Source organism: Hemitrygon akajei, chromosome 29, assembly GCF_048418815.1.
Source record: "Hemitrygon akajei chromosome 29, sHemAka1.3, whole genome shotgun sequence".
In the NCBI taxonomy this organism is placed as follows: domain Eukaryota; kingdom Metazoa; phylum Chordata; class Chondrichthyes; order Myliobatiformes; family Dasyatidae; genus Hemitrygon; species Hemitrygon akajei.
In genome coordinates, this window is record NC_133152.1 from 16023498 (window position 1) to 16035401 (window position 11904).

Genomic DNA, 11904 nt, shown 5'->3' on the forward strand with positions numbered 1-11904 from the left:
AGCAACCTAATTTGGATGCACAACTACCCCAATGCGATTTATTTACTGTGAGACACACTGAGATCACTTCATCAGTTTTTATTGAAGGATTTTCCCTTCCTGAATCCAGTATAATCAGTAAATAAACACAAAAATTCAGTTTCCTTAAAGCACAAATAACCAGAGAGTGTATGGGTTTTTGAGATCTAATTCCAGGCCTCTCTTTAAGCAACAGGGATCACGACTGAGCTACCCAATGCCTTGTACATTGACCAAAATTCCAAGTACCTTCTCAGTAAAGACAGGAAGTTTTAAAATTACATTTTATTTTGCCATTGACTGAATCCTTCACATGAACAAAATACAGGATATTGTTTTGAGATGCCACAGGAGTGGCTTGCTACAAATACTGCTCCCCCTTGACAGACGTTGCTTTCTTTAAATTTGACCTGTAATTTAAAAGAAAAAGCAGAGCTTTAGTAACTTGGCTAAACTCTTTGATCATCTCATCACAACCCTGTCAATTGCAATCAGAAGCGCTCAGCAATGTATACAATAACCCTGTGGTATCAACATCTGGTGGTGTAGTGGCATCAGCACTGGACTTGAAGGCAGATGGTCCTGAGTTCAAACCCAGCCTGGGCCCCAACCTGGGCAGTGACAGTGTCTGCACAGAAGAAAGGTTTTGATTCTTTTGATTCCCTCCACGAAAACCCTACGGACCCTATGGTCATGAAGAGTCGGACTCGACTTGATGACTGACCAACAACTTCAACTACAGCAGGACCGATAGACCAGTCTGTTTTCCTGAACATTTAAGTATTCCATGAATAGGATATAATTTGCACTCTCAAATTCTTTGTTATGGCCACTCTTAAACTTACAGTGAAATCATATTACGTTTTGGTTGGTGCCTACTTTACCTACTGCATCTGCCGGTAACAACAACTACAGGCTCTAAGTCGCTTTGTATTAACATATTCATTTTCTAGAGGTGCTCATACCAGGCAAATTCAACAGCAGTACCTCACTCCCAGTAACTGCAGGGCTTGGAGACACCTACAGACCAGAACGGTGACATCTGCAAGTTCCCCATTAGTGGGGCTCTAAAAGCAACTCAATAGCCTCTTGGCCATCAGAACTCATCAAGTTTGTTAATGACAGATGATACGCTAAAATAAAAACAATCCCTATTTTAGTAATTAAGGACTCTCACCACCCAGGGTGTGCACTCTTCTCTTTGCAAGAGGTACAGGAACCTGAAGATGGATACTCAATATTTTAGGAACAGCTTCTTACCCTCTGCCAACAGATTTTGAAATGGTCCATGAAGCCATGCACACTACCCACCCCCCCCCCACTTGCTTCTCTTCTTACACTATTTACTTTTATATATTTCCTATTGTGAATTACTATATATTTTTAGTGTGCACTGCTGCTGCAGAACAAGAAGTTTCACAACACGTGTCTGTGATAATAAACATGCCTCTGATTCTGATTTGCAAACTGTCCCCACTATCTATGTCTTTGGTAGGTAGAATTAATGCCATTAAGATGATGATACTACCTAAATTTTTATACCTATTTCAAGCATTACCAATTTTTATTCCTAAATCTTTTTTTGATACAGTTGATTCTAAAATATCGTCGTATTTGTGGCAGAACAAAAATCCTAGGTTAGCTAAAAAATATTTACAGAAGCCTAAGAAGGAGGGCGGTTTGGCTCTACCAAACTTAAGATTTTACTATTGGGCAGTTAATATACGGTATTTGATATTTTGGACACAAGAATCGACTACAGTTGCTGGCCCACAATGGGTAAATTTGGAATGTAAATCTGTGCAAGATTTCTCATTGATTTCAATCTTAGGATCTTCACTTCCCTTCTCGTTATTTAAAATGAATAAACAGATAACTAATCCTATAGTCAAGTATACATTATGAATCTGGTTTCAATTTCGTAAATTTTTTGGTTTGAATAAGTTTATACTGTCAAGCCCTATAACAGCTAATTACTTTTTTCGACCATCTTCCATAGATCAAGCCTTTTATTTATGGAAAACAAAAGGTATAACATGTTTTCGTGATCTGTTTTTGGATGATAACATTATGTCCTTCGAACAATTATCTAATAAATATAATTTATCTAAAACCCATTTTTTTAGATATCTACAAATTAGAAATTTTTTATATAATGAACTAAAGTCTTTTTCGAAAGAATGTCCATTGGACATTACAGAAAGAATTTTAGCTCTTAATCCTTGTCAAAAGGGTCTTGTTGCTATCATTTATAATATGATTATGAATCTACAACCAGATATATCTGAAAAAATTAAGAAGGAATGGCAGGAAGAACTGCATTGCCCTATTTCTACTGAGCAATGGGAAAAATTTTTATTATTGGTAAACTCATCCTCTATATGTGCTAAACATACTCTAATACAATTTAAGGTCGTACACAGAGCTCATATGTCTAAAGATAAACTTGCTCGATTTTACTCGTATGTTAATCCAACCTGTGATAGATGTCATTCTGATATAGCTTCGTTGACTCATATGTTTTGGTCCTGTCCTTGCTTACATAACTATTGGAAAGATATTTTTAATATTATTTCAAGAGTTTTAAATATTAATCTCCAACCACACCCTTTTACTGCAATTTTTGGCCTACCAATGATGGATAATAAGTGTTTATCCGCTTCATTCCAACGAATGATTGCATTTATTACACTAATGGCTAGAAGATCCATTTTACTGAATTGGAAAGAAGCCAATCCTCCAACAGTATCTCAGTGGTTTTCCCAAACTATTTCCTGTTTAAGTTTAGAAAAAATTAGAAGTGTGGTTTTCGATCCTTCAGTTAAATTTGAGGAAACTTGGAGACCATTTATCCAGCATTTTCATATGAATTATACGGTCTGATCCTGAACCTTATTGTCACTATCCTGAATTTTGTGGATGGAGGTTGGGAGTCATAGGCACTACTGTATATATATAACATTATGCGATTGCCCATGTTGGTTAGTTTTCTTTTTCTATTTAGTTGTTGTTTTTTTTTTTTTTTTTTGTTTTGGGGGGGGTTTTTCTTAATCATTTATATTATTATATGAGTTTGAGAGATTCTATGTATGGATCAATATATATTTGAATGTTTATCAATCTATTATGTACTCTCAAATGTCTTGTAACAATATTTTTCTTCTGTTTTTTTTCAAAAAACTAATAAAAAGATTTGAAAAGAAAGAAAGAAAGATTTGCAAACTGCCTTGGAGCGAGTGGAATACAATGCAGCATTATACAGTAACTCTACTATGCAATATTTAATGGCAGCTTCTACACATGCTCGGCTTAGCAAGTTCTGCTGGGTCGGAGAGCCCAGTAAGTACTGGCTTCTCCCTCTGATTGCATGGCTTTGCTCTGGGTGTCCTGGTCTTTTCCAACATCCCAAAGCCATGCGGCTTGGTAGGTTAATCAAACACTATGAATCGCCCTAAGCGTGTAGGTGAGTGGCAAAAGGTCTGGCAATTTGATTGTAATGAGGCTAAAGAAAACAAAAATGAGATTAGTTTAGGATTTGTGTAAAGTGGACGGTTGATGGTCATTTCTGATTTAGTAAGCTGAAGGAAACATTTCTATGCTGTGCGAATATGTGCAAGGTATAAAAATAGGAATGTAACTAATTTCAATTGTGTAATAGTTCTGTCCTGGGATATGATTTGGCAGGTTAGATGGATGTTGTTTCACTTGACTTTTGCTTCCTTCTCCCCTGCCTCTACTCCCACCTGTGGTCACCACTAATATCCATTTTTACAAAGCACTACCTCCATAGATCAATTGGAAACTGTTCATTTCCTGGCAAATGACCTGTGGTTGTCAGTTCTCTCTGATATCTCTGTGGTGGCAGCTGAAGGAGTGGAGGTATGCATGGAAAATGAGAAAGTAAAAGCAGCAAGCTTCCAATGCCTGCCTTCATCTTGTCACTAACTCTGTAAGTCCTTGGGATGCTAGGTTAATGCTGAAAGATTACTAATTCTTGCTTTATTGGAGCATCTTACGTAAATTGTGATTCAAACCTACTCTTTGGCTGAGGATAGTTGAGATGATCTGTAGTACAACTGGCTCCTTCTTTCTTCATTTGGACAGGAGCAGCATAGGAAGGACCCTCCCAAGATTGTGAGGCTCGCAGATGCCCACCCTACAAACAGGGCCGAGCCAAACTCATACCTGCAAACATCAATGGGTAAGTGGTTATTGAAGGAAACTTCATTCTTGCAGAAAACTGACACTTAAGGCCTAAATAATATTCTCTTCTGCTTTTAAATACATAATAATTTTTAAAATTTTGAATGCTGAACAAATTACAATTTTGATTAGCAGCTGGGATTTCAAACATATTTCTCTGGACAAACTTTAAACCATGGCATATACTTTCCTAATGTTTATACCTCCAAGAAACATTTTTCCATACTGTGCGCATATCTGTAAATATGTGTAGGGTATAAAAATAGGAATGTAGCAAATTTAAATTATATAACTACTTCCAAACTATAACTGGAGCAAAAGAAAACAAGAACTGGAAATCCAAAACAGAAATATATATTGCAAGAAACACTCAGCAGGTCAGGCAGCATCCGTGGGGAAAGAAAGAGAATTTATGCTTCAGGTTCAGCACCCATCACCAGATCAGGATTGTCAAGGAAATAATCTTGTTTTGTGTTGCTGGGGGGTTAGAGGGACCAGAGGCAATGTCTGTGATACTGTGCTGACCAGTGTTATCAAGGTAAAAGTTGGCACCAGAAAAAAAAGAAGTTAAAAAACTTTAATCCATGAATAGAGACAGTGGGATGGTAACTTAAATTGTTGAACCCAATGTCGAGCTCCGGAGACCCGAGACAAAAGATGAGGTGTGGTTGCTTGAGCTTTCACTGAACGTTGTTAGACCAACATAAGAGGTCACAGCCAACAATGTAAAAGTGAAATGGGATTGGGTGTGGCAGGTGACTGGGAGCTCAGGATTTCCCTCTTGAACTGAAAAGAAATGTTATGTAAAGTGGTCAAGAGATGTTACGTAAAGTGGTCACCCAGTCGGTGTTTGTTTTCTCCAGTGTGGAGGAGACCACACGAAGAGCATTAATGCAGTTCACTACAGATTGGACAAAGAGCAAATGAATCACTTCTGCATCTTGAAAGATTGCTTGGGTTGCTGGATGGTGAGCAAGGAAGAGGTAAAAGATGTTACATCTCCAGTGCTTGCATGGGAAAGTGGCTTGAGCACTTGAGGAGATGAAAAAATGGACCAGGGAGGTGTAAATATAACATCTCTTTGGGATGCTAAAAGGCTGGTGGAAGATGCATCTGCAATGGAATCACATTGAAATTGGCAGAAATTATGGAAGATAATCCATTAATTATGAAGGATGGTAGCTTGGAAGAAAAGAACAAGGGGAACTATCATTGTTCTGGTTGGGAAGAGAAGGGGTAAGAGCCCAAAATGCAGAAAATAGAGATGTGGTTGAGAACCTTGTCAACTTGATAGAAGGATAGCCATAGTTAAAGAAATACATCGTAAAGACGTTGGTGTAGAAATCTCATCATTAGAGCAGATATGATGGAGGTACAGAGAACAGAGTAAAGAGACAAGTGGAAGGAGGTTTAGTTGAGATAACTTTCGGAGCTGATGGGCTTATAATAGAAACTGTTCATGAACCTAATTCTCAGAGAGAATAGGGGTGTCAACAAGGCGAATAGAACTGTTGTTTATGGATTAGGGAAGATAAGAACAGGGTAGAAATTAGCAGCAAAATTAATGATATTTCAGTAATGTGGCTGAAAATGCTATACCATTGCAACTATCAATATAAAAAGATGCAGAATCATACAGGACAGTGTGTAGTAGTTTTCCAAATTGGGATAGAGAGGGTCAGGGTATGATGGTTGTTGTTGCCCTGTTCTCAGCTTCCCTCTACACAATAGCACAGTTTAACAAGAATGATTTTGGGGCAGAGTTCAGGGTCATTCTCCCAGGTTCTTATCTCCATGGATACTGACAATGATCACGTTGCAGAAACTGCAACTTCAGGTATTAAAGTAAACAGAAACTTCTTTTCTTTAGCCTCTTCATTGAATCGTCAAACCAGAAACAGAGATGTGATGGGTGAATGGGGAGAATTAGGACAGAGGTAACAAAGTTTTGGATAATCTAAGGTTTGTAGGCAACAGGACACCACTTTGGATTGGAGCAGTTACACTCAGAGGCAACAAAGAAACAGATGAAGCTTCAGCAACAGGTGAGACTGGGCCAGCCCAGATGTGGGTGGGCAGTTGTAGTTATGATGCAGGTGTGAGGTCCAAAACTGAACTCCAGGTTGGGAACAGTCTGGTTTCATACTGATGCCAGGGAACGAGATGGAGCCGCTAGCTCGGAACACAGTTTGATACTCGGCCCAAACGCGATATCTTCAGTCCTCACATTACTCAGATGAAATATTTGTTCATCTAGTATGAAAGTCAGTTTGAGCAATCTGCCAGTTTAGAGAAAGTAGGAGATCAAGAGAAGTGGTGGTTGGTGAAGTGGTATGTGATCAAAGTATACAAGAAATCTATGCTATGTCTTTGACCAACATTCCTGAATTGCATTGTGCCGATGAGAACTGGCATCAGATCAAAGAACAACCACTCATGCAAGCCATTGCTTCTAGTTTTTTGGTTCTGACTGGTCGGATAAGACTTGAACGAGGCAAATGTATACCCACCCAGCTGGATATTATTGGAGAGACATTGGTGGAGACTGTGTGGTCAACCTATCAAACAGATGCAGACAAGTCCAGATAGGTAATCATATATGATTCAATATATCACATGTGATGTCATTCGTTGACCATCATCACAGCAATATCAATATGCAAATGAACAGTAATATCATCAGTAAATAATTTGTGTCTTATTTCATTTCCGTGAAACAACTCAGTTCATTAGTTATGAAGGTGTTAGAGAAGGGGCTGATGACATGGAGCAGCCAAGTCATATCAGAACTCCTGAAGAAGCCCCACCAAAGCCAGCGTCATAACGGAGAGTCCCTGCAGGCCAGCGATCATACTTAGATAGAGACAGCACCAACTTACACGACAATGCACCCACACCTACACCCCATCTGTAAATCGCTTAGGGACACTCATTGCTCACAAATCTGTACACCACATCAATCACTTCACCCAGGACAAAAGGAGAGGAGATTTTAAGTCCCCAGGACATGGGTTAATTTGTCTCAATATTGTCTTAAGATTAATTTTTGCTCCTGTGTCTGTAGTTGGATCATCAATCCATACAATCGCTGATCCATTCTTGTCTCTGCGCTATTTACCTGGCATTGACTGGTGTTAAAGGGTCAAAGAACTCATTTGAAACATTCGTTGCATACCAAGATACTGCCACAAGGGTGCAGAGTCCTGTGGAACAAACAACAAGACAGGAGTCAGGGGTCAGTTTTCTGTAAAGCTTCAAGTCAACAGTAAAGACATGAACGGGCAGACTGCAGTCTGGCTGTGCACGACTAAAGATGGCCAGGCAGGAGAAATGAGTATCTCACTTATGGAACTTTCCTCATCTTCAAGCATCCTAAACAGAAATGTGTCCCAAAACAGACCAATACATTCCCGAGGTTCAACATCTGCTGAGCTCTCCAACTGCAGGTTAAGTGGTGGGAACACCAGAACTGACCTCTGTGATCCTGGGACAGAAAGATGGATGGGGGAGCCAATCAAATACCAAACCACTACAGTGACGCTAGCTGGAATATCCAAATAAATGGACCTCAACCTTAAACTCACACAGTAGCAATGTACTGCAGATGCTGCAAATCTGAAACAAAAATGTAATGCTGGTGATACTCAGATGATCAGGCAACAGCTGTGGATGGAGAAATTGAGTTCCTGTTGCAGGTCCTGCAAACCTTTCACTAGAAGAATAGATTTGGAAGAATGCTCATCAGCTTTAAACATTAACTCTCCATGACTGTGCTTTAATCTGTTGAAGCAGAATGTGATGAGGATATTCATTGTTTACTCTCCTGCATTCAAACAGGCTGTTCACTTTCATTTTCAGGACATCTATGGAGGGTAATAATGGGTTAAGCGTGGAAGTACTGTAGGATCACGCTCTACAACACAACTAGTTACTGAAGCTTTATGAGGGCACTTTGTAGAAAATGCCAAGATATATCTGGTCTACGCTAACAGTATTAACTCATAGTATTTTAACAATACCCCATTAGTGCCAAATAGCATTCAAGAGCTCTAAATAATTAAAGCATCAATAATATTTATCGAAAGCAATCCAAGTCAAGGATTATGCATGGTGCAGGGATGGTCATAGTCTAAAAGAGTGGACAAGGTATTAAGATAAATAAAGTCATTTTAAAGTGACTCCACACATGGGTTTTTGCAAGACTGCAGACTGCAGTAAGGATTAAGGATTCGCGTGATCAGGGGTGCCCAAGTTTTGAAGTCCAGAAACACAATAAACAAAGGACACTGTGACAGGGCAGAGATGGGGCAAGATCATCTTCAATTCGCACTGCTGAAGTTACTAAGTCCAGTGTCTGCAGTGAGGTGAATGCATTATAACCGCCACAGGAAAAGCCAGCTTAGTAAAGCTACAGCTACAACCTCAGGCCAATTAGTATTTTGTGGAAAGTATTCCTTTTACAAAATATGGCAAACACAAGCGAAAAAATAAATTTTGCCCTGACCAGCCACGAGAAAGAGGACACCTCCCGAGACGGCGATCCTGCTCTTGGTAAGGGGGTTATTGTCTCCCACTTTTGTGCATTTCATTCCGACCACACTGACAATGACGCCGATAAATCCGAGGACAACGGAAACGATCATCAGGGCCCGGGATGCCTGGATGTGGGCTGGAAGCGGGAAGAGGGTACACGAGAGTTAGCCAAGAAACCGTGTTTCATTTGGTCCACCTCAGCGCAAACAGCATCATTCCAATTCACAGAGCAGATGAAAAGAAACATTAATCCCTTCATGTGTAAATATTTACTATACAAAAATAACCAGCTATTTTCTGATCAATAATTCTGCCTTTCAAACACTTTCAGAAAAGTAACATTAAATTCAGATTTTAAAAAAAATTATGAACATGACATATATAATGTGAGATCTGTTTAATAACGTATACGAGAAAATCTGCAGATGCTGGAAATCCAAAGCAACACACACAAAATGCTGGAGGAGCTCAGCAGGTCGGGCAGCACCTATGGAAAAGAGTCAACTGCCCTGAAGAAGGGTCTCGGCCCGAAACGTCGACCGTTTTCCCTTTTCCATAGATGCTGCCTGACCTGCAGAGTTCCTCCAGCATTTTGTGTGTGTTAGTTTAATAACGTGTTTGAAAAGTCAGAATGTGTTTCTCTGCGTATTAATTTAATTTCTCTTCAATTGTACGGATGTTTAGTGAGCGTGAAATGTTGAAGTAGTTAATTTGTACCGCACAGGCGACAATTACGCGTCATAGCAAGTAACCCATTAACAAATTAGAAGAAACAATTATGAGCTGCTAGGAACTCATCTGTGAGCGAAAAGGATTGAGACAAATCTAACCCGCCCATCACAAGTTAAGAAAATTGGAACCTGTTGAAGTTACTCCATTCCAAGGACACCAATAACCTCTGCTTATCTTTCTCTGGGGTTACTAACCCTGGGTGCACTTACAATCACACCCCTCTCACTCTCCCGCTTCCGCTCATTGGCTTCAACCATGTCGCTCACAGATGAGTTCCCAGCGGATTGGCATGCGCCAATCCTCAGGGGCCCTCATTTTAAACCAATTGAAAAGCGAAATCTTCTCTTCTTTCCCCCCCCCCCCACCCACCCAGTAGCTGATCCCCATCCCACCTGAGTATTAAATAATACTTTTCTACCATGGCGTTATTTTTTTTAAAACTAGTAAAAGTTTTCAGAGTAAAAGGCAACACCTCCCTTAATGATTTTCCTTTAACAGATTTTTCTCCGGGATGATGGAGATACAAAATAATTGAATCGGTTTAGTGTGTTAATCCCTGTCTGAATGTGTAAACTAATAAGCAAGCACATTTATTACACTTTTGCAATTAAGTAAGTGCCTGAGGTACTTATCCGTTATCCACAGTGATCCACTTTATGCAATGTTTGAAATTATTGTTTGGCAGAAGGTTTTTACAGTTAATTTTAACTCTAGCCCTGCTTGCCAGATGACACCGGACATCAAAACAATGCAGACATTAAATCATTCCACACACAGAGAGCCGTTCAAAGCGAAGGCGCAAAACTTTATATGTGTACATACCCTCCAACAGCAGCAAGGAGTCGTAGACTTTGCATTGAACTTGCCCGGTGCTTTGGGAAGCGCAGGACATCCACAGACCCTCGTACAGTCCCACCGCTGTGATTATCGCGTCCCCGGCATAGGAAGACTGTTTCCACTGGGGTAGCGCCGTGGTGGAAATAATCCCGACCCAGCCTCCCAGCGCCAAGAAGTACCCCAGCAGCTGAAACCCCGAATTAGCCATCGCGAGTTCTAACCCTCCTCAGCCGGAATTATTTCCTGTTCCCCGATCCCGTTCAAATACCAGTCAAGGGAAAATTCTCCCGCCTGCACAGGGTCCCTCAGAGATAGGCAATGGTGTTAATGCCCCAGAGACTGATAACGGGATTTGTCCTGGATTATAGCAAACAGCAGTTTGAAAAAAAGCAAACGCCAAGTAATAAATTTCTCACCAACAGAGCACTTGACGTGTCGAAGGCAGATGAAGCCGGCCAAAGACGATTGGTTCTCTCCGCATTTCAGCAACTCCCTCCCGCAGATATGGAAAGAACGAACTCAGTTGTCAGCAGGAACCGAGCCCCACACAGCCACCGGGAGTCAACAAGCTGTTCTGAACATCTGTGTGTGTGTCTAATAGCATTGATTTGAAATCTTTGCTAATGTTTCATTCCTTTACCCCCTCTTTCCCAAAGGCACCAAGTTCGCCAAATTTTTCTTGCAACGGAAAAAAACATGCAGATGCTGAAATCTAAACTCAAAATGCTGGAAATATTTGGTAAGTTAGTCAGCATCTGTGGTGAGTGTAGTGCAGGTTGTGAGAGTAAGCATTCGGCACGGACTAGAAGGGCCGAGATGGCCTGTTTCCGTGCTGTAATTGTTATGTGGCTCGGTTTGCAGCTTCTGGCCTCAGTTCTGATGATGACCAGGTCACCCCATTAGTCTTGGACACCCCCTTTAGGCCTCTTAACTTCACTTGGCCTTTTCATTCTGTCTCCTTCGCCTCTGTACCTATTTCTTTGGCAAGGGCATTGGTGAGGCAGTACCGTGTATGGTTTTGATTACTCTGCTGTAGGGAAGGCATCATTAAGGTAAAGAGAGCAATGAAGATTTGACACATCGTTGCCAAAATATTGAGTTATACTGTACGCTTGGACTTTATTCTTGGAAAATAGGAAACGGAGGACTGATCTTATGGAACTGAGGGTATAGATTGAGTGAAAGCATAGTCTTTTCCCCAGGGAAAGAGAATCCAAAGTAGAGGGCATACACTCAAGGTGAGTGGGGGAAGATTTCCAAGGGACCTGAAGGACAGCTTCTTCACCAGAAGGTGGTCTGTATGTGAGCGATCTGCCAGAGAAAGTAGTTGAGGCTGCCAACAGATCCTGTTCAACTTGCTGAGTTTCTCCAGCTGATGCTCCAGATCTCAGCATCTGCAGTCTCTTATGTCTCCATTTATTCACCATACCAGAACAACCCACTGATGGCATTCTTCTCTCTATAATAACTACTTCTCACTTATCAAATGCCGCTTCAAACTTTGTCTAGCTGACTTCACTTACCAACCCCACCCCAACCCTTCCCCATTACCATCACCTTTTCCTCTTGACCCTTGTCAAC

At 40.6% G+C, this 11904-nt stretch overlaps 1 protein-coding gene across 1 annotated transcript; it reads right to left on the reverse strand.

Moving 5' to 3' along the window:
- Positions 1-288: 288 nt before the first annotated feature.
- LOC140718245 (claudin-19-like) lies at positions 289-10729 on the reverse strand. Its single transcript, XM_073031744.1, has 5 exons — positions 10309-10729; positions 8726-8890; positions 7340-7424; positions 4057-4203; positions 289-428 (listed from the first exon to the last, which is right to left on the reverse strand). The coding sequence occupies exons 1-5, from the start codon at positions 10529-10531 to the stop codon at positions 380-382; spliced, it is 669 nt and encodes a 222-aa protein (XP_072887845.1). The 5' UTR covers positions 10532-10729; the 3' UTR covers positions 289-379.
- Between the last annotated feature and the right edge of the window lie 1175 nt (positions 10730-11904).

What these genes read in the sequence shown, in the direction of transcription:
- LOC140718245 (XM_073031744.1), bottom strand. Translation starts at nt 10,531, where the DNA reads ATGGCTAATTCGGGGTTTCAGCTGCTGGGGTACTTCTTGGCGCTGGGA. An exon ending in TGTCCTCTTTCTCGTGGCTG is followed by an intron (nt 7,425 to 8,725) that starts GTCAGGGCAAAA and finishes TTTGTTCCACAG; the next exon opens with GACTCTGCACCCTTGTGGCA. An exon ending in CAACTATCCTCAGCCAAAGA is followed by an intron (nt 429 to 4,056) that starts GTAGGTTTGAAT and finishes TTTAAATTACAG; the next exon opens with GTCAAATTTAAAGAAAGCAA.